The 22,636-nt window shown below is 43.1% G+C and overlaps 1 protein-coding gene across 1 annotated transcript in view; it reads left to right on the top strand.

Annotated features, from left to right (window-relative positions):
- The window catches only part of LOC141146475 (glutathione S-transferase theta-1-like), a 101,969-nt gene that overhangs the window by 42,742 nt on the left and 36,591 nt on the right, over nucleotides 1-22,636 (top strand). Inside the window, exon 4 of the mRNA XM_073632961.1 lies at nucleotides 19,179-19,355. Within this exon, the coding sequence (XP_073489062.1) occupies nucleotides 19,179-19,355 (177 nt within the window). The remainder of the gene's footprint in view (nucleotides 1-19,178; nucleotides 19,356-22,636) is intronic.

Below are 22,636 nucleotides of genomic sequence, written 5' to 3'. Positions count from 1 at the left end.
AGCAGGGAAACCCATTGACAGCTGATTACTGATCAGTTGTTAAGGAAGCGGCAAACGGCCTCTCGGCCTTGTTCCTTAACAACCAGCTTACACTGCGCCCTGATTGGACAAAGCTTTGCCCAATCAGAACACAGAATGCACTGCGCGGTGCTCAGTGCATTGCAGAGTGTTTGTTGGGGTGAACACTCGGCGAACAACCTGCAAATTCGGGTGTTCCATGAATGGCCAAACAGGCAAACAATTTACCCATCCCTATTGGAGAGGATCTGCATAGAGGAGTGGGAGAGGAGTGGGAAAAAATCCCTTCTGAGATGTGTGCAAACCTGGTGCCCAACTACAAGAAACGTCTGACCTCTGTGATTGCCAACAAGGGTTTTGCCCCCACCCCCAAGTGCTAAGTCATGTTTTCCAAGGGGTCAAATTATTATTTCACTCATTAAAATCCAAATCAATTTATAACTTTTTTGAAATGCGTTTTTCTGGATATTTTTGTTGTTATTCTGTCTCTCACTGTTAAAATAAACCTACCATTAAAATTATAGACTGATCATTTCTTTGTCAGTGGGCAAATGTACAAAATTAGCAGGGGATCAAATACTTTTTTCCCTCACTGTATATAAAAGGAATTGGTTTTACCAGTAACATCTTCTGGATGTTTGGTAGTCTTTAGTGATGCAGGTCTTATTTGATTCATTAAGTCAGCTTCTTAGGCCTGATTCACACCTATGCAGGTTGCAGTTTGCATATTCCAGTTGCATTTTGCGTTTTTCAATGCACATTTTTGATCCATTAAAGTCTATGGATCAAAAAAACAGAAAAAAGTCCCTAGTCCTGTCCATGCACAGATGTGAACTACATCCATAGTAAACCATGTTAAATGGACTGAAGTGTGTTTCTGTAAAACTGAAAACCTACTGAAAAATTCATAGGTGTGAACCAGGCCTTTCAACCTCCCCCCGCCCACACACACACAGTTGTTGCTGGATCAACAGCTTGTGTTCCCAGTCCCTAGTTCTTGTGGGAGTATTTCTTGTGATAACCAACATTCCTTGTTCTTTAGAAGATTCCATGTTTCATGTTCCAGAGGCCCTTGTGATTGTGCACCTCTAGCAACCTTCAGTGTCCCCACTGCCCTGCATCCTTTCGTCCCAGGGCTGGCGCTACCACTAAGCAAACTAGGCAGCTGCCTAGGGCGCACTACCACCTAGGGCGCAGCCACAGCCTCTGTCCCTCTGAAACCCCAGGCATGGGTGAGCTTGGCTCTCCTCTCCTGGTCACTGTGAACCCCATTCACTGCCGGAACACATCCACTGCAGGTGCCGCCAATCCCTCGATGTGTTCGCTGAGCTCCCCGCTGTCACATCTCCTCCTCCAGTAATACCTGACAGTGCCGGCCCCGGGATTCCTTTGCTCCAGCTTGTCCCTCTGCTGTAGCCTGTGTCAGTGTGAGTGGCTGGATGGTGCTGGCGGGGACTCCTAAACATTACTGCCCGCCCGCTGCTGAGGGGAGCCCTGATGAGATGGACAATGAGGCCATGAAGAGGTAAAGAGGAGGATGAATTTTCTGATCTACATCGCGCTGTGTGCGTGTGTGTGGGGGGGGAGACTGTGAGTAGTGCAGGAAGCAGGAATCAGGTAGGTCAGTGTATGTGTCAGGTAGGTCAGTGTAGGTAGGTCAGTGTAATGGTCAGGTAGGTTAGTGTAATGGCAGGCAGGTCAGTTTAGGTAGGTCAGTGTAATGGTCAGGTAGAACACATGTGTTACATGGGCAGGACAAAGAGGGTGGAGTCAGGGGCGGGGCCAGGGGTGGCAAAATAAGGTTTAGTCTAGGGTGTCAAAAATCCTTGCACCAGCTCTGTTTTGCCCAGTGTGATTTTTTTTTAGCATGCATGCTGATCTTATGACCCTGTGTATTCTGCTCCTGTCTCTATGCACTCTTGCCTGTATCATGCTTTAGTGACTCTAAGTACTCGAGCCAGTCTTCCAGCTCCAGTGTGTTCTCAGCCTGTGCCTGATCCTGTGACTCTGTGCATTACAGCTTGTGTTCTGCTCCTGTATCTCTGTGCATTCCTGCCTGTATCCAACTACAATGACCCCATTTACACCAGTCTGTCTTTTCCCCTGTGCACTCCAGCTGCATCCAGCCCTAAAGCTCTAATAAGTTCCCCATGCACTCCAGTCACCTCCAACATCCCTCCTTTAGTGTGTTCCCAGTGCGTTCCACCCACATTCAGGAATTCTGCCCTAATGTGTTCCCTGTGCACTCCGCCCACACCCAGCATACCTGAATCTACTGGGATGTATCCCAGTACTACGGATGAGCTCCAGCGTGTTCGCACAGCCCACGTGCAGAGCCTGCCAGGAAGTCGGCACTGTGCTGTGCTAATCACAGGCGGTGAGACATTTCCTGATCTCTGCAGCTGGGCATCGGGACAATGTCTCACTGCCTGTGATTAGCGCTGTGCAGTGCCGACTTCCTGGTGGGCTCTGCACGTGGGCTGTGCGAACACAGTACCTTCAGCAATTCTTTCAGCCTAGTAATGCCAGAGACTTTGTGTTTTCCAGTGCCTCTGTGTGCACCTGGGCACTCCTGATAGCACTTTTGCCTTCCTGCAGTTCCAAATCTTTGGTGCCATAGACACCCTAGCACTTCAGTCGCTATTGTGAGTCCAGCATTTTTGTGCTTCTCTGTATATAGTCAGCTGCAGCCTGCATGGATGTTGTCAAGGGCTGCAACCTGGGAACCACCCACAGCAAATTCCATCTCTACCACTAGTAGCTCTGGTGCACACCAATGGCTCTATAGACTCTGCACTTTGGTTCACACCCCTATCAAGCTCGCAGGCTGCATGGGGGGTGTATGACCTGCAGACATTTTGATAAACTTTGTAAAAAATACTATGTAGTTCCACACTAACAGAAGATCACAAGCTATGCTACAAAAAAAAAAAAAAAAAAAACTTTCTGGCAATTGTTACACATTTGAGAGATTTTGAAGAGTAAACCTTCCCATAGGTTATTGATCTGTTCTCTTTACTTCATCAACTGCTCAATTCTAGCCCATTACTGCTAGATAAAAAGAATGCACCATTACAAAAACTACCTAAAAAGAGATATTTTAACAAGTTACAATTTTCTTTACCTAAGCCCCGGAACAATGTACAATAAAAAAATCTATCACACATACAAATTATGGGATGCCAGAATGGTATTGTAACGTTGATGCTGTTCTGGAGAATTGTACTATTCTGTAACTCAACATCTGCAAAAAACTAGCAACAAATCACCCCAACGTAAAAGTTTTAGTTTCAGGTTGACAATCGAAGAGTTAGTTATTGATCAGCTGTTGCAGACAGATATTGGTATTAGGTGTACAGATCTGTGCACACAGGCAGGGAAATAAGTAAATATACTGCAGCACTGCAATTTAAAAAACTCAAGCATAGTTTGTTAAAGTAGAATCCTGATCACTAAAATCAAATAAAAGCTTTAACAGGATAATATCACTTTAAAAGTCTATTTTGATTTGTTAGCATTCATGAAAACAACTGGTGATACTTATGTAAAGGTTCTTGTCTCTTACAATTACCGTTACAGCTGATTCGACGTCGGGCAATTTTTCCAAAATGCACAACATTTTGCTTCCTACATGGAATTCAGCAAGGGTTTACATGTAGTTTGAAAAACCTGCCTTTGCCTATAAGCCTTAAGTTGGGCACACACATATGAAAATTTGGCCATTTTAACAGGAACTGGATGAATTTTGATTTGTGTGTAGTCCTCTCTGGTCAGCAGAAGCCGATTGTTATGCTGCATAAACACGGTCGGATTTTCCGATGGGAAATGTTGGATGTGAGCTTGTTGTCGGAAAGTCTGACTGTGTGTATGCTCCATCGAACATTTGCTGTCATACTTTCCCCCAACAAATGTTTCTCAAATTTTCCGCCAACAAAAGTTTGTTGTTGGAAAGTCCGATCATGTGTACACAAGTCCGTCGAACAAAAGTCCACACATGCTCAGAAGCAGAAGCGGCCGGTCTTGTAAACCAGCATTCATAATGGAGAATTAACATTCGTGACGAGGCAAATTAGGAAATCTCCAAACGCAGAGCACAATTCTCTTCTTATTTAATGGGATAATAATGAAGTTGCTTTGCTGGTGATACTGATGGAGTTATTACAAACAAATTTTCAAAGGCTTTTTTTTTTCAAGTGATATCAAGAATAATAATAATAATAAAAATAATAATAATAATAGCACAAAATTTTAAAAAACGCAAAAAGAAAAGCGCAAGTCAACACTCACCAAACTTCTACTAACACGAAATTAGCAGAAGGAGCCCAAAGGGTGGTGCTAAATAGCTGAAAAACCACGTAGTACATCTAGTACGTCATTACGTTCATAATTGTTGGCCAACATTTGTGTGACCGTGTGTATGCAAAACATGTTTGAGCCAACAACCTTTGAACAAAATTCCACGGTTTTGTTGTCGGAAAGTCCGATCATGTGTACGGGGCATTAGACCGGCTTCTGTCAAACGGTCTTACTGGAAAACCTGAATTTGATCATGCACTGCAATCAATGGCTACAGTGCTGATCATTGTATTCTGACATGGGGTATTCCACAATGTCAGAATACAATAGTGCAACAGGGGAGATCCTTGCATCCACATTGCTTGTGTGGATGCAGGAATTGAGTTTTCTTTTTAATTTGGCCCACCAGAACAAAAAACCTCACAGTGTGTACCCAGCTTTAATCCCCTTAGTGCCGAGCATACGCAAATTTGTCCACCCACTGGACTGGGTTTTTTTTCATGGGGTCCGCATATTTACTTATCTCCCTTTGTGCTGGGAGCATGCTGCACAGTGCGCTCCCAGCACAGGAATCGGGGTCTCACAAGAGCCCTGGGCCCCGTACTAGCGATCAGGACCTGGAACTTCTGATTCCAGGTCACCTGATCGCTGTGATAGCCTCTGACTGGCTATCACAGTGATCAGTCACTGTGAAGTCCACCCCCTTGTTTTCTCTCTCTGTGAATGGAGGAGAGAGATACATTGTAGAGACCCCAGAGAAAGAAAAAAAAAGTATGTTAAAAAAAAAATAATAAATAATAATAATAAAAAAAATTTAAAAAAATACCTAGATCAAGGTTTGATCTAGGTCAGTGCCAGGGTTAGTGTCTGGGTCAAAGGTCAGGGTCAGTATTTTTTGGACAGGATTTTTTTTTAATTAGTATCAGTTATTGTTAGGGTCAGTGTGTTTTAGGTAGGACCAAAAAAAAAAACGCAAAATGCGCATTATTGTTTCTAGGCTGTATTATGGGTACAAACATCAAATCACATACACATATGTGGTATTGCTGTGATCATCAGGAGCAGAAAAATGTATTGTGGGTTGTTCTTTGGTGGAAGATTATGGTAATAGCAAGAAATGTACAGCTATATTTAATGTATTTATTTTTTTACTATTATGGGTCAGTTTTCTCTTGGTAATAAAACAAAAATCAGGAGATATTCATTACCATTTACCACTAAATGCAAGCTAATTTTTTTTTTCCTGAAAAAGACAAGGCATAAGCCACCTGGATGCACAGAGTAGTTGTGATGATATGTGCAGTTTTTCAAACACATGTCAAAGTTGCAAAACTGTGCTTAGGCATTGGGAATTATTTTACCCTTATGCGCAAAGGGGTTAAACTAATCTCTGCCTGTGCTCTTTATACGTTTTTTTCTATCAAAACTCAAGCACATTGTCAATATTAGGGATGAGCCGAACACCCCCCTGTTCGGTTCACACCAGAACTTGCGAACAGGCAAAAAACTTGTTCGAACAGGCGAACACCGTTAAAGTCTATGGGACACGAACATGAATAATCAAAAGTGCTAATTTTAAAGGCTTATATGCAAGTTATTGTCATAAAAAGTGTTTGGGGACCTGGGTCCTGCCCCAGGGGACATGGATCAATGCAAAAAAAAGTTTTAAAAATGGCTAGTTTTTTCGGGAGCAGTGATTTTAATAATGCTTAAAGTGAAACAATAAAAGTGTAATATCCCTTTAAATTTCGTACCTGGGGGGTGTCTATAGTATGCCCGTAAAGGGGCGCATATTTCCCGTGTTTAGAACAGTCTGACAGCAAAACAACATTTCAAAGGAAAAAAAGTCATTTAAAACTATTTGCGGCTATTAATGAATTGCTGGTCCGACAATACACATAAAAGTTCATTGATAAAAATGGCATGGGAATTCCCCACAGGGGAACCCCGAACCAAAATTTAAAAAAAAAAATGAGATGGGGGGTCCACCTAAATTCCATACCAGGTCCTACAGGTCTGGTATGGATATTAAGGGGAACCCCGGCCAAAATTAAAAAAAAAAAATGGCGTGGGGTCCCCCTAAAAATCCATACTAGACCCTTATCCGAGAGAGCGGCCCCCCCTCCTGAACCATACCAGGCCACATGCCCTCAACATTGGGAGGGTGCTTTAGGGTAGCCCCCCAAAACACCTTGTCCCCATGTTGATGAGGACAAGGGCCTCATCCCCACAACCCTGGCCGGTGGTTGTGGGGGTCTGCGGACAGGGGGCTTATCGGAATCTGGAAGCCCCCTTTAACAAGGGGACCCCCAGATCCCGGCCCTCCCCCCTGTGAGAAATGGTAAGGGGGTATCCCTACCATTGCACTAAAAAAGTGTCAAAAATGTTAAAAATGACAAGAGACAGTTTTTGACAATTCCTTTATTTAAATGCTTCTTCTTTCTTCTTTCTTCTATCTTCCTTCAGTTTCTTCCTCCATCTTCTTCTTCTGGTTCTTCTGGTTCTTCTGGTTCTTCCTCTGGTGTTCTCGTCCGGCATCTTCCTCCGCGTCGGCGGTGTCTTCTTCCCTTCTTCTCCTCGGGCCACTCCGCATCCTTGATGGCATGGAGGGAGGCTCCCGCTGTGTGACGCTTCTCTCTTCATCTTCTTCTCTTCATCTTCTTTTCGGGCTGCTCCGCATCCATGATGGCATGGAGGGAGGCACCCGCTGTGTGACGCTTCTCTCTTCATCTTCTTCTCTTCATCTTCTTCTCTTCATCTTCTTTTCGGGCTGCTCCGCATCCATGATGGCATGGAGGGAGGCTCCCGCTGTGTGACGCTTCTCCTCTTCTGACGGTTCTTAAATAATGGGGGGGTGGGGCCACCCGGTGACCCCGCCCCCCTCTGATGCACGATGACTTGACGGGACTTCCCTGTGGCATCACGGAAATGCCACAGGGAAGTCCCGTCAAGTCCCCGTGTGTCGGGGGGCGGGGTCACCGGGTGGCCCCCCCCCCGTTATTTAAGAACCATCAGAAGAGGAGAAGCGTCACACAGCGGGAGCCTCCCTCCATGCCATCATGGATGCGGAGCGGCCTGAAAAGAAGATGAAGAGAAGAAGATGAAGAGAAGAAGATGAAGAGAGAAGCGTCACAAAGCGGGAGCCTCCCTCCATGCCATCATGGATGCGGAGCGGCCCGGAGAAGAAGGGAATAAGACGCCGACGCCACGGAGGAAGATGCTGGACGAGAACACTGGAGGAAGAACCAGAAGAAGAAGAAGATGGAGGAAGAAACCGAAGGAAGTTAGAAGAAAGAAGAAAGAAGAAGCATTTAAATAAAGGAATTGTCAAAAACTGTCTCTTGTCATTTTTAACATTTTTGACACTTTTTTAGTGAAATGGTAGGGGTACAAGTACCCTCTTACCATTTCACACAGGGGGAGGGCCGGGATCTGGGGGTCCCCTTGTTAAAGGGGACTTCCAGATTCCAATAAGCCCCCCACCCGCAGACCCCCACAACCACCGGCCAGGGTTGTGGGGATGAGGCCCTTGTCCTCATCAACATGGGGTGAAGGTGTTTTGGGGGGCTACCCCAAAGCACCCTCCCAATGTTGAGGGCATGTGGCCTGGTACGGTTCAGGAGGGGGGTCCCCCCCTCTTTTCCTGCGGCCTGCCAGGTTGCGTGCTCGGATAAGGGTCTGGTATGGATTTTTGGGGGAACCCCACGCCGTTTTTTTTTAAAATTTTGGCGGGGGTCCCATAGCGACCGCGTGGCTCGCTATGGCGGTAGTTCCGCCACTGGGTGTAATGTATCTCTGTGTATGGGGGTGTAATGTATCTGTGTGTATGGGGGTGTAATGTGTATGGAGGTGTAATGTATCTGTGTGTATGGGGGTGTAATGTATCTGGGTGTAATTTGTGTGTATGGGGGTGTAATGTATCTGGGTGTAATATGTGTGTATGGGGGTGTAATATATCTGGGTGTAATCTGTGTGTATGGGCGATGTAATGTTTCTGGGTGTAATCTGTGTGTATGGGGGTGTAATGTGTATGGGGGTGTAATGTATCTGTGTGTATAGGGGTGTAATGTATCTGGGTGTATGGGAGTGTGTTGTATCTGGGTGTATGGGGGGTGTAATGTATCTGGGTGTAATCTGTGTGTGGGGGTGTAATGTATCTGAGTGTATGTGAGTGTATTGGATCTGTGTGTATGAGGGTGTAATGTATCTGGGTGTATCTGTACTATGTCCGCAGTCTCTGACCGTGATAATGACATTGACGAAAAGGGGCGGAGCATGGGTGACCTTAAAATGATGCCCCCCCTGAAAAAAGTTCTGCGGACGCCCATGGTAGCACTTATCCTAATCTGATCCCTATTTGTTTGTTATTAAATTGACTGCCTTAATTGCCACATAATATAAATCAACTGTTTTAATATGACCCAGTGATACATTATGTTATTTGTGATTCAGCACATTCCATGGAAAGCTTCACTGTCTGCAAATGCAGATGCTGATATAGATCTTGTATATTCCTTGAGGCAAAACTTTCAGTTTATATCTTCTTTACAAACTCTCTGCTGTGAGAAATGCGTATTAGCTGTGCAGGCTATGGTGACAATCTTTATCCAGATTTGCAATTAGAGAACTAGCTTTATCTTATCACTAGATTTGACCAAGAAAAGCTAAAATATTTTTGGTTATTGAATTGTTTTGTAGTATCACAACACATCTTTCATTGTAAAATTACAACATTCCATATTAGAAAAGCTTCAGAGTCCTATCCCTGCCCCAAATGTTTTATCCATTTATGGCCAGCTTAAATCACATGCAAGCATAAATCCTGGTTATTTTTCCCCTTGCACATGGTTAGTTATTTAATGTTGAACATAGCTTCATATTCTATACTCAGTGAACATACTGTACACTTAAGGGGCTATTTATAAAGAAATTTAACTTTGTGAATATATCAACATTTGTGCAAATTTAGCAAATAATACCCCTAAAGTGTGTAATAGTTGTTGCCTTTCCCCTGCAAATAGTTCTGGAGGAAACCAGGTCCATGACATCACAAGGGGGCAGGGTCTCTGGGTGACGTCAACCTGATGGCCATGCCCCATAGTTGTATAAGAACTGTCAGCCCCCGCAGCTGACAGAACGGAGGGAGCCAGCATCGGTGGAGGAGCGTTTTTCAGTTTTTCTGCGGGTCGGTGGCAGAGAAAGACATTGTGATTGACATTGAGGCTACAACGGAGAACATTATTCTTTTTCAATAAAGGACTTGTAAAAAATCATCTCATGATTTTATTTACACTGCACTGCTTTTTTTAGGGTGAATGAGTTGAGGTACGATGTACCCCATACTCATTCACATGGGGGTAGCCGGGATCTAGGGGCACCCTATCTTAAAGGGGGCTTCCAGATTCCGGCAAGCCCTCTGCCCGCAGACCCCCACAGCCACTGGCCAGGGTTTTGGCGAAGAGGTTCTTACCCCCATCAACACAGGGACAAGGTGCTTTGGTGTGGGGGGCAGATCACCCACCCCCCCATGTTGAGGACAAGTGGCCTTGTATGGTTCAGGAGGGGGGGCAATCGCTCCTCCCCACCTTTCCTGACTTGCCTGGCTCCATGGTCAGATAAGGGTTTGGTATGGACGTTTTTTTTTTTGTCATTTTACATTGCTAACATTGCACACACTTGACCTCAGATCTCACGTCAAATGCCACAAGTCGGATCAGTTAAGATGGTGATCCGACTTGGATGCAACTTCCAGTCAATTCTATGGGATGAAATTGCACCAAGTCAGACCAAAGTACTGCAGGAACTTTTTCAAAGTCGGGGCGACACAAGGCAAACTAGTTAAGAGGGCTCTCATAGGGAATCATTATTTTTTAGATGTCATGCAACATGTGCTCTCAAAGTTGGAGCCCATATTGCACCAGTATGAACCGGACCTAAATACAAAAAAAAACCAGAGGTGATAGTGTAAAAAAACAACAAAAAAAAATCATACACTCTGGCTGATATCTCATCTAAACATTTGTTGAACTATATAGAGTAGTTTCAATGAATACTAACATAAACAATGTGCTTACTGAAAATATGTGCTTACTTAAAATACACTATACTTTCCCTTTGACATTCTTTCTAGTATTAAAACATTTGCTATATATCCAGATGAAGAACATTCTTTTTTTTTTTTCGTAAAGATTTTATTAAAGATTTTAACAGACAATACAGAAATTCCAATATAAGAGGACATGGCTCCAAGTACAATACAGACCATGGTTATACACAAATAACGTGGCCAACAAGGGGCTCCCTGTATAAATTGCAAATGACATTCCTGACAAAAGAATGCCTAAAATGCTCCTCGAGATATCAATGCATTGCCAGTTTTGAGTGTGATATTTCAGGCATCTATAGACATGTCAGGGCTGCTGAAAATTCATTGCCTCTGCAAATACTCCTAAATTGATTTATGTTTGTTTTGCAAGACCTGAGAGGGATGAGAAAAGGAGCCAACTACCAAGTCAGCCCCTAGCCCCATAGTCTCCCTATATTAGGTCTTAGTCAAGGGGGATAGAAAATAAAAGAGAAGAATAAGAGAAGGGATAAGGAGGGAGGTGTACTGAGAAATATTGTGAGGAGAGGGGGTGGGGTAACCACCAGCTACCCTCTCCATCTGCTTCAGGGAACGACATATGTTGTATATAGCCCAAAGTGCCTTTAGATTGATTGGGCACAGGTGGGCACAGGTGGGCATTTTGAAAATTTTAAGGGACCGTAGAACAAATTAAACGTTGTCTTGTATCAGTTCTTGATAGCTTTGACATTTTCGGTAATTAATCCAGGTTTCCCATATATTAGAGAAACTGGAGATCCCATCCTGAGTGGTGATACATGATGCTTATTGTTTCATTGAAGGGGTTGATTTGGACCTCCAATGGACCGGTAAACAAAGCCTAGCAGTGTTAATCATATGCATAGCCATAGTGTCTTTTCCGGGGTATTTTGGAAAGGTGAAGGAGGTACTGTGCTGGGGAAAACTTGAGTGGGAGGGAGGAGATCGCAGTCGTCGCATCGTGCACTTTACGCCAGTATGGCTGAATCAGTGGGCACGTCCACCATATATGGAGAAAAGTGCCTAAATCTTGTTTGCATCACCAGCACCGGTCTGAGACCATCGGTACGAATTTGTGAAGCAGCTCCGGTGTCTTATAACCCCTTGTTTTAATTTGATATCCATTTTCCTGGGTGTTCACATTCATTGAACCTTTGTGTATATACAAAGTGAATGTGATCCCAGCAAGCTTCCTCTATCACTATGTCCAGCTCAGTCTCCCCAGAATGCGTGTTCCGAGTGTAAAAGAAGTGTAAGATTCTCCAAACATTGAGGCGTAGAGCACCAAAATCACATGATTCTGATGAGATAAGCTTGAACACAGCGATTCAAAAACAGTAGGGGCTTACGTGAAGCCTTCTCTGCTCGCTGGGTTGTCTAGATAATGCTTTAATTGTAAATAGGCCCAAAACGGGAAATACTTGGTCTTAGATAATGCTGCAAGTTCCCCTTGCCGGAGGAACCTGCCTCTGGAAAAAAAAATGTTTAGCTTGCATCTCTGCATAAGGCCACTCAGCAGATAAAAAAGCCTTAGCCATACCTGGAAGAAGGTCTGGGTTACCCTTGATAGGAGTGATCGCGCAGTCTTTGGCTGAGAGCGCTTGAACTTTACAGGCCCATTCAAAAGCATGAAGAGTCGCCCCGATAAGAGGGTGTGACTGAATGTTGGGTGATATATACTTCTTAGAGAACCAAGGAATTAGGCGAAGCTCAGCCCCAGAGATCAATTGCTCAAGCAGTACCCAGCCTTTACATCTGGTATGTATTCTCCAGTCCCCTGGAGCCCAGTAATAACGCTGCAGTTCAGGGAGGCCAATGCCACCCCCAGAATTTGGTAATACCAGCTTCATCCATCCAATTCATGCCGCCTTGGGTTCCCCATAGAAAATCCCTGCACATCCTCTTATATGCTGCGAAAAAAGAAGGTGGCAAGCAGGTCGGGATAGTCTGCAGTTTATACAGTAGGCGGGGTAGCACTGTCATTTTAAGGATTGAAGCCCGTACAAACCAGGAGACGGTAAGTACATCCCACCTATTTAGGCCCTGCTGTATATTTTACGGTTCTAAGGGAAAGTTCTTTTTGTATAGGTCTGTAAGTTTATCAGGGAGTCGGATACCCAAATAGGTTATGGCATCTGCTTTCCTGAGAAAAGGGGAAGAACTCTTAAATTATGGGGGTAAAAATTTCACAGTACTTTTTTTATTATGATTTTTGGCCAACACTCATCACTGCCTCTCAGCTGCAAAGCATTCTGTGCCACTTCTCTGAACTTCTAAATAGAGAATTGTACACACAATTTGTACAATCTCAAGGCACCAGTTGCTTAGACAGTGCATGCCCCAACTGCTGGAAGTGGGAGAAGCTGGAGAGGAGCTTTTCAATTCAAACTTTTCCTACCATTGAATATGTATAGGCATGCAGCGTACTAGGTACATATGCCTGCAGTACCAGCTCCAAGGAATCTTGTAAGGGGATAGAACCACACTAAAGCAAAAATTGGGTGAGAGTCCTTTTATCAGGATGGAACTCAAAGTGACCAGATGGAAACTACAAAACAAAGATAGTAAGTGCTGATGTTGGCAGCACTATACATTTTTAACATTCCAGAGTTTTGTAACACTTTAAGCTGTTCCTAGATGTCATACTCTTTTCACATTGCACACATACAATTAAGAGTTAAATCTATGAAACAATTTTTAACTCTTATGACCAGAGGTTATTGAAGCCAAGATGTCCAGTACATATTTTTTAAAAGACATATAAGGCTTTTATTTATGGTAGTGCATTGTTTTAGTAATAATTATTGTCTATTTTTTATCATAGGGTAACAAATCCTTTTATTTTTAATTGTGTTTTAATATTTTAATTGTATCTAAAAATTACAGTAGTAAACAGAAAACACATCTATCTTCAGTGTGCAATGCCATCTATAGGCTAAAGGCTTATTTTGTGACAGCGTGCATGTGATCAATATGTCAAATATGACATAGTGTTTGTCAGGGATGAGATTTGAGTTTGGGGTAATGCAGGGTGTGTGCTCCCCTTAGAATTTTTTCTGTTGGTGGTTTCCAGACTTGCAGCAAGAAGTCATTCAGTTAGCGGTGGTATACTAATGCCACTAAATGACAACTTTCCTGTGTTGGAGCTGCCAGCATCATTAGTCGCTAGGAAGCAAGAGGCCACACAGTCCAATTGGTTTCTAGGACGTAGGTAGCCACCAGTTACCCTAGCAACAAAGGATCCTACTGCTTGCTGGCCTGGTGACTCATTTCTGGCTGACTTGTTGACATTCAGCAGCCAGCCAGTTGTCTTTCCATCCATTAGGACAGGATTGTCATGTGCAAATCATTGTATTTGTGTTTATCGTGACTGACGCTGTGTCTAGATCACTGGATGGCGTGATTGATGATGAATTTACACTATGAGATGATTGATGGGGGCAGGGGGATTTTGATTAACTGACCTGCAAATTCTCACAACTATTGGACCAGGTTTGTTTGGAAGAGGCCATTGTCAACAACATTGGGACATGGTGCCAGTGGGGCCTCTAGCAGGATCCCCACACCATGTTGAGGCATGGCATGGTTCAGGTAGGAGTCTGGTATAGATTGGGGGGGGGCCATCATGCTGGGCTTTTTTTCGGTACAGGGTCCCCTCTTAAAATCTGTACCAGACCCAGATGATCTAGTATGCATTTTAGGAGGAATCCACACTGTTTTTTTTGTGTGCTCCTCTTAGAATCCATACCATTATCCTCATCAAGGATAATGATCTGGCATGGATTTTTAGGGGGAACCCTGTGACTTTTTTTTTCTTGCTGGTTGATGTCAGTGACCACTTATGGCCACAAACATATGTTGTCAATGCCATCACCCCGGCTGCTTGGCTGCTTGCCAGAAGCAAGCCAGGGACCAGAAATGTTATTTAGTAACACGATTGTATTTAATTTGCTTTCTTAATGCCACTTTTGCTTTAGTACATCACACTGGCGCACTACTTTACATGCAGCTTAAAGACAACCCCATAACATGCTATTTAAAGGAATTGTGCATTTCAAAGTTATACATATTTTAATCCCTATTAAAAAAACTGCTCCTTGCTGAATGGTAATTAAAAAAAAAATGCATTGGTACATGACCCTCCTAATAATACCCAGTTCCTCCTGCCCTTTGACAATCTCTTGCCTATTAGGCTTGAAAATGGGAAGAATTAATTTTGCTGCTTCAATACAGGGCACTTTCACCCCCTTCCTGCCCAGGCCAATTTTTAGCTTTCAGCACTGTCACACTTGGAATGACAATTGCACAATCATGCAACACTGTACCCAAACAAAATTTTTATTTTTTTGAGACAGATAACACTGATAGGTGGCGCTGATGAGCACTAATGGGCGGCACTGATGTATGGCACTGATAGATGGCACTGATGAGGGAGCACTGATGGGCACTGAAAGGCAGCACTGATGGGCACTGATTGACATCATTGCTGGGCACTGATTGGCATGACTGGCATCACTGATGGGCACTAGTGGGCATTACTGGTAGGCACTGGTGGGTATTACTGTTGGGGCTACACTGATAATCATTGCACTTATCAGTGCAGATGTCCCCTGTGAGGAAAGCCACTTATTGCCTCTCCTCACACACTGTCAGTGTGAGGAGAGGAATGCCGATAACCAGCACTTCCTATTTACACTGTGATCAGCTGTAATTGAACAGAGCTGGTCACATGGTAAAGAGCCTACATGATCGGAAATGTGGTGTGTCCGAGGGACACACTGCACCACCGATCGCCATGCTGTGTGGCACCAGGAGCGCGCACAAGTGGCTTCTTCTGAAAGACGTCATATGACGTCCACTCATAACAATGAAACCCCCGCCCAGCCGTAATTCTGCTATAGGCCGGATGGGAAGTGGTTAAAGATTCACTTTCCATTAATTGGGTCAGCTATGAGTAAGCGTTGAGAAAGCATGACACATGTTAGCTGTTTTCTGTATTCCTCTGCTATAGCTTGTGGTTGTGTGTTTATTAAAGCATCTACAATAAAGGTGGTTTTAGATCTGTGGCCTACTACCATTTTTACCTTTCCCATTAACTTGGGGTTCACATTAAAATGTGCAAATTACAGAGCCTAGGAAGAGTTTGCTAAACCACCCATAAATCAAAACCAAGAACGTCCACCTATAACTAGTGTTCATATGATTGGGAACTCAATTTGTTCCTAATTTTTAGTGGGAACCAGAGCTGCCTGTAACAGCCCAATCTGACAGATGACCATCAAAAGGAAGGCATAGATTAAAGTATCCCCAGCATGGGACATTGTATGGGGAAATCTACAGGTTGTGGGTGGAAGGAGGTTCATTTATAATGTAGCAAATAGATAAATGAATTGTATCAATTTCATGTTCACAATATAATGCTGTGTTGAGGTTCTTTGCCAAACTATTTTGCCTTTTACTTTTTTGTTGTATAGACCTTTTCTTTTCCAATACCAGTAAGCTGTCCTTCACAGCCCTCATTAAAGTCTGAATATAAAATCAAGGTTTCATTTACATGCTCCAAAATATTTACATCTGATGTGAATGCAATTTTACCCACAGATATTCACTTCATTTAATAGATTCATATAAGCTTGCACAAGTACTAATAATATATCAAATTCAAAAACTCGCGCTGGCGAGTTAACTCAAATAGTGAAATATGAATAAACAAAAATTAATGAAAATGAATAGGAAGGCCACAGCTACTGCACAAAGGTGCTACAACCTTAAAACAATGGAAAATATATAAAACAGGGCTAGCAGCCTATATGAAGCAATATACATCCTAATACACAGTGCCTAATGTATCAATGTTAAGAGAAAACAAAAACATAAAATCTAAAAATGCTCAGGTGCTACAGTGAAAAGTGCAACGGTGCTCCAAAACTTTTGAATCAGTGAAGTGGCTCCCCCTTTGGTGTCCCCACTCACCAAAATTATTGGATACTCAGCTTCGCAGTCTGGGATCAAAAAGGCATTGACCAAATGATCTGGGGATATGCTGGATGGTTCCTCAGTAAAATCTTGCAGGGAGACGTTTTAAGACAGGAAGGATATACCACATTCCATAGATGGGGAAACAGATAGAGAACTCATAGTGAAATAATGTTTGGTATCAATTATCAAGCGCATACAATGTGCAACTTACAGGATTTTTGGCAAAAACGAGCATCAGTAAAAGAATCATCATCCGAGTTTGCTGCTGATTGGCGTGCATTCCACTGAGATGGAAATTTGCGTCAATGATTAACACGAACCAGAAGTACATTGACGCATTTCACCCCTCCTCCAGGGCGTCATCAAGGACATCAAGGAGTGAAATGCATCAACGTACTTCTGGTTCGTGTTAATCATTAACGCAAATTTCCATATCTGTGGAGCAAATTCAGCGGTGAACTCAGATTTTTTTTTACTGATGCCTGTAAGTTGCGCATTGTATGCGCTTGATAATTGATGCCAAACGTTATTTCACTATGAGTTCTCTATCTGTTTCTCCATCTATGGAGTGTGGAATATCCTGCCTGTCTTAAAACGTCTCCCTGCAAGATTTTACTGAGGAACCATCCAGCATATCCCCAGATCATTTGATCAATGCCTTTTTGATCCCAGACTGTGAAGCTGAGGATCCAATAATTTTGGTGAGTGGGGACACCAAAGGGGGAGCTGTTTCACTGATTCAAAAGTTTTGGAGCACCGTTGCACAAGTACTAATAAGTCTTGTGCATATGGAAAGAAAAACATGCTAATCCCATTAGCTAGGAATATTAAAGGAAATTTGTATGAGAAAATAAGAAGGCTGTCAGTTTCCAGTTTTCATGATGATCCTCAGCTCAGTAGATTGCTCTAAAAAGGGCCTTTATTTTTTCCTAAATGTACATAATACAACTGGGTTCTAACATTTATAGGTAAAGTTCATCCAGGGAATATCTGATTGCCTCTTTGGGGATCAGAAGGGATTTTCTTCCCCTGCTGTAGCAAAATGGATCATGCTTTGCTTTTTTTGTTTTTTTTTTTTTTTTTTGCCTTCCTCTGGATCATCTGTGGGTATAGGATTATGTATTTAGCCACTTCAGCCCTGGAATAATTTACCCCCTTCCTGACCAGAGCACTTTTTGCGATATGACACTGGGTCACTATAACTGACAATTGTGCGGTCGTGGGATGTTGCACCCAAACAAAATTGAAGTCCTTTTTTCCCACAAATAGTGCTTTCTTTTGGTAGTATTTGATCACCTCTGCGTTTTTTATTTTTTGTGCTATAAACAAAAAAAACCCAAAATTTTGAAAAAATAGCATTTTTTTTTACTTTTTGCTATAATAAATATCTCCAAAAAATATATAAAAAAACAAATTTCTTCCTCGGTTTAGTATTTTTGAATTCTTTTACATATTTTTGGTAAAAAAAAAATCGCAATAAGCGTATATTGATGGGTTTGTGCAAAAGTTACAGCGTCTACAAAATAGGGGCTAGACTTATGACATTTTTATTATTAATTTTTTTTTATTAGTAATGGCAACAATCTTCGATTTTTATCATGACTGCGACATTGCGGCGGACACATCGGACACTTTTGACACTGTTTTGGGACCAGTGACATTTATACAGCGATCAGTGCTATAAAAATGCACTGATTACTATGTAAATTACACTGGCAGGGAAGGGGTTAAACACTAGGGGGTGATCAAGGGGTTAACTGTGTTCCCTCACTGTTTTCTAACTGTAGGGGGATGAGCTCACTAGAACATGACAGGGATCACTGCTCCTGATCACTGGGAGCAGCAGATCCCTGTCATGCTGCTAGGCAGAACAGGGAAATGCCTTGTCCCCATTCTGCTTCTCCGCGTCAAGATCGCAGGCCACCAGGATTTTTTTTTCCTTTTTATTGGTTGAACTAAATGGACTTTTTTAACCAGACTAACTATGTAACTATGATGCAGGAGCTGCTTTGCTATTACTAACTTAGAAAACTATGCAGATTAAGATTCAAGTTCTGCATGCTTGTTCCAGGTCATCAATAGGGATGACCTGAATATAACTGGGTTTGGTTCAAGGTAATTTCAGTTAATAAAGCTAAAGTTTGCGTAATGAGCTAAACCCCTTTGACATGAATGGGAACCAAATGGTAAAAAGCAGTAATGGCTATTTTCTAGGCTAATGAGCTAATTGGGACTGAGCTCCAAAGAGCATGTACCTAGGCAAAAACAAATTTTCTTAAAAGCTAAATTTGTTGGAGAGCAGCAATTTTAGAAGTGCAGTAGTGTGGCCATATTTGGACAATGATGTTAGAACTATCCCAGCCCTTTTGGTGTCACTGGTTCCTAAGGACCATTTCCTTAGCAATCATTGACAGGAAGTTGTCATAGATAGTAGTGGTAGAAAACTACTACTATATATGATGTTCGGCTCCTGCCAAACGCATAAAAAGTCTGGTGTTCAGACAAATGTCTGACTAGCCAAAGTTTGGTTCGAACTTGTGTTTGGACCAAACTTTGAGCTCATCCCTAGTCAGTATCTCAGAGTCTTAAACCCAACACAGCTAGACAACCCCAACTGGAGCATTAGAATTGGACTCTCTCAATATTTTTATCAGTATGGGTTTTCTTTAGTATAGAAAAGGTATCAGCATTCTTTAATTTGTGTTATCTACTAAACTTTAACGTGCATAGTTATATAAATTTGAGGAAATTAGTAAAAACCTGCATACTTCTTTTTTTACAGTGTATGACTCCAGCAATACTGGGCCAAAATGCTGAATCAGAAAAACTGGACATGGTCCTCGCTGAGTTCATTGCTGTCATGAAACATCTGGAGGAAACATTTTTGAAGGACAGACCATTTCTTGCCGGTGATGAAATCTCACTGGCAGATCTTGTGGCTATTGTGGAGATTATGCAGGTGAGATAAATGCCAATACAAGTACAATATTATTTTACCCCTTTTCTGACCAGAAATGACTGAGATCTACATGCCAATTTTAGCAGTGTCAGTAAGTGTTGGTTAACAGTAATTCTGTGACTAATTACACAACTTATGTTTACCTAAAACATGTCCCCACTTCTTTTTATGTTATTACCCATGTCTATTACTGTCTGTCTTGACCTCTGCCTCTGTCCTGTCTCCCTGGTCCTATATAAACAGATAGCAGGAGGATGCACCATTAATTATTATAAAATGGTAAAGTTGTGGGCAAAATAAGTGATCTGTGCATCCATAAACTAATGAAACAGAAGTGCCCATTGGAGCAGAGTGCAAAAACACGCAAACCAAGTAGGAGCTGATTGTTGTATGCTCATAGCAGAGGAAGTGTATCTGCTCTGTGCAATGTTCTGCTATCAGCTTTTCTACCCTCTCATCGGATAAATGAGAGACTGTTCAAACATAAATAAATAGCAGATGAATATTACAGAGCATCATTTAAGTGACACCTCTGAGTCTGTATGGGGCTGCTGATGTCACTTCCAAGATGGCGGTACCCAGCAGAAGTCTGAAGAATGTGATCACCATGACTGACTGTCATGGTGATTACATGACAGGAACCACACTGACTGACTCTGGGTCATTAGTGTAAATTAGTAGCTGATGTGCTCCTAGTTCTAAATGAAATGAAGCCCAACATTCTGAGAACTTTCATCTGCAAATTATGAGTTAAAAAGAATGTGTATTGGTTTTGTACATATTTTATTTATTTATTAAGGTAAGGACCAAAAAGTAGATTTGATAAAAATATGTTCTTTTTTTAGGTTAGGTAAATATTAAATATTTTTAGCGGATGAAGCTCTAGGCTTCTATCTCATATTTTCCAGCCCCCACACACCTATTTTTCAGAGAGCTCAATGTGAGTTAGGGCTAGTTTACACTTGTTCAAAACATGGCTTTCTGAATGCCAGTCATAGCTCCTGTCACTATATAAAATGGTTAGCTTACAGTCCTGTTTACACTTGCTTTTGCTTGGTGCTTCGATGAGACTTCGATGAGGCTTCGGTGATCAGCCAATGACAGCTGATCATGTGATGTAAACAGAGTCGGTAATCGTTTTTTTTCTCCTCACGCTGAAAGTTTGAGGAGGAAAAAAAACCCTGATCACTGGCTACTGTCAGAAGGACATGGGTCCCTCACACAGAGAGCCACCGCTGCCTCATCTGTGCCCACCAGTCCACCTGCCAGTGCCCACCAGAGCCACTTACCAGTGCCCACCAGTGCTACCTATTAATGCCCACCAGTGCCATCTATAAATGCCCACCAGTGCCACCTCTCAGTGCCGATCAGTGCTGCCAATCAGTGCCCATTAGTGCCTCATCATTAGTGCTGCCAATCAGTATTACCTACCAGTGCCTATAAGTGCCCATTAGTGCCACCTCATAGTGCCCATCAGTGCCACATAGTGCTAACTATGAGTGCCACCTATTAGTGCCCTTCAGTGCCTCCCATCAGTGCCACCCATCAGTGCCACCTATCAATGTCACCTATCAGTGCCCACCAGTGCTGCCTCACCAGTGCCCATCAGTGCCGCCTTATCAGTGCCTCATCAGTGCCCATCAGTACCCATCAGTGCAGCCTCATCAATGAAGGAGAAAAATTACCTGTTTGCTAAATTTTATAACAAACTATGAAAACTGTTTTTTTTATTTTGTTTTTTTTTGTTTGTTTAGAAAAAAATAAAAAAACCCAGCAGTGATTAAATACCACCAAAAGAAAGCTTTATAAAAAATTTCATTTGGGTACAGCGTTGCATGGCCACGCAATTGTCATTCAAAGTGCGACAGCTCTGAAATCTGAAAATTGGCCTGGGCAGGAAGAGGGTTTAAGTGCCCAGTAGGCTAGTGGTTAAAATTGCTGACAGGAAACATTTAATTCCCAGATTTTATTTTTTGTTGTTGTTATTTTTTAAATAGCACACAGTCCCTTCCAAGGGTCTGCTATGCATTTTGGCAGGCTTTTTTAGGAGTCTATTTCTTTATAAATGCCACTTCTGCTGTAGCTAGGAAAAGGGGGGGGGGTTCTAGTGTGTGGCCTTCTGGACCATACCAGGCCTTAAGTCCTCAACATGGCAGGGGGGTGCCCTGCCAGAGGGGATATCCCATGGCAAAGCACCTTGTCCCCATGATGATGAGGACAAGGGCTTCTTCTCCAAAACCCTAGCTGGTAGTTGTGGGGGTTTGCGGGCAGAGGGACTTACTGCAATCTGGAATCCCTCTTTATGGCCAGTGGCTTAAATGGTGGGAACTTCCAGCAATTCAGTCATTCCTAGGAATGCAGTGGGACGCAGTGGGTGAGCCCACAGTTAGTGGGCATTACCTAAAGTTAAGTATTAGTGTCAGGAAGCTTGTTGTTAGATAAATTGGACAGAGTATAATCCCCAATCCTCATTAAATTAGTAGGTATGATGCCCGGTGAAATGCCACTCGGTATACATCTTGCGGCATGTATGCATTCCTTGATCACCTGATCGAGGACGAATACTGCTGTGCAAAATGTAAGCACATTGTTTCCCTGGAAACCCAGGTTCTGAATCTGGGGAAGCAACTGTCAGCACTGAGAAGTCCCTCCATACTAAAAGAGAGTCAGGAACGTACACGGCAGGTGTCGGCAGGGGCCAGCACAGAGGCGGGTGGAGACAAAGAGGTGCAGGCACTAGGAAAGAGTAGATGGGTGACAGTCAGGAAGGGTAGAGGGGGAAGTGCCAGGGAGGCCAACCCAAGGCTGGTGCATCCCAATAAGTACGCTCCATTGAGTGACATTGGTGAAACCAGTCAGGGACCAGCACTGCTGGAGCTGAGGAACTCTTCTAGCTGCCGGGGAAGAACTCCTCCAGTGAGAGTGGGGGGAAGTGAAGGGAAAGGAAAGACAGATTCTGGTGGTAGGGGACTCAATTCTTAGACAGACAGAGAGGGTAATGTGTAACAAAGACCTGAAGCGCCGAACTGCATGTTGTCTACCGGGCGCTTGGGCTCGGCACATCACGGATCTGGTGGACAGATTACTGGGAGGGGCTGGGAAAGACCCAGCTGTCATGGTACATGTTGGCACCAATGACAAAGTCAGAGGCAGATGGTGTGTCCTAATGAACGATTTTAGGGACTTGGGAGCTAAATTGAGGAAAATGACCTCCAAGGTAGTATTCTCAGGAATACTACCGGTACATCGAGCCACACCAGAAAGGCAGAGGGAGATTAGGG

This window comes from Aquarana catesbeiana, linkage group LG01 (genome assembly GCF_042186555.1).
Source record: "Aquarana catesbeiana isolate 2022-GZ linkage group LG01, ASM4218655v1, whole genome shotgun sequence".
NCBI classification, from domain to species: domain Eukaryota; kingdom Metazoa; phylum Chordata; class Amphibia; order Anura; family Ranidae; genus Aquarana; species Aquarana catesbeiana.
This window is presented reverse-complemented; position numbering and strand designations above follow the sequence as displayed.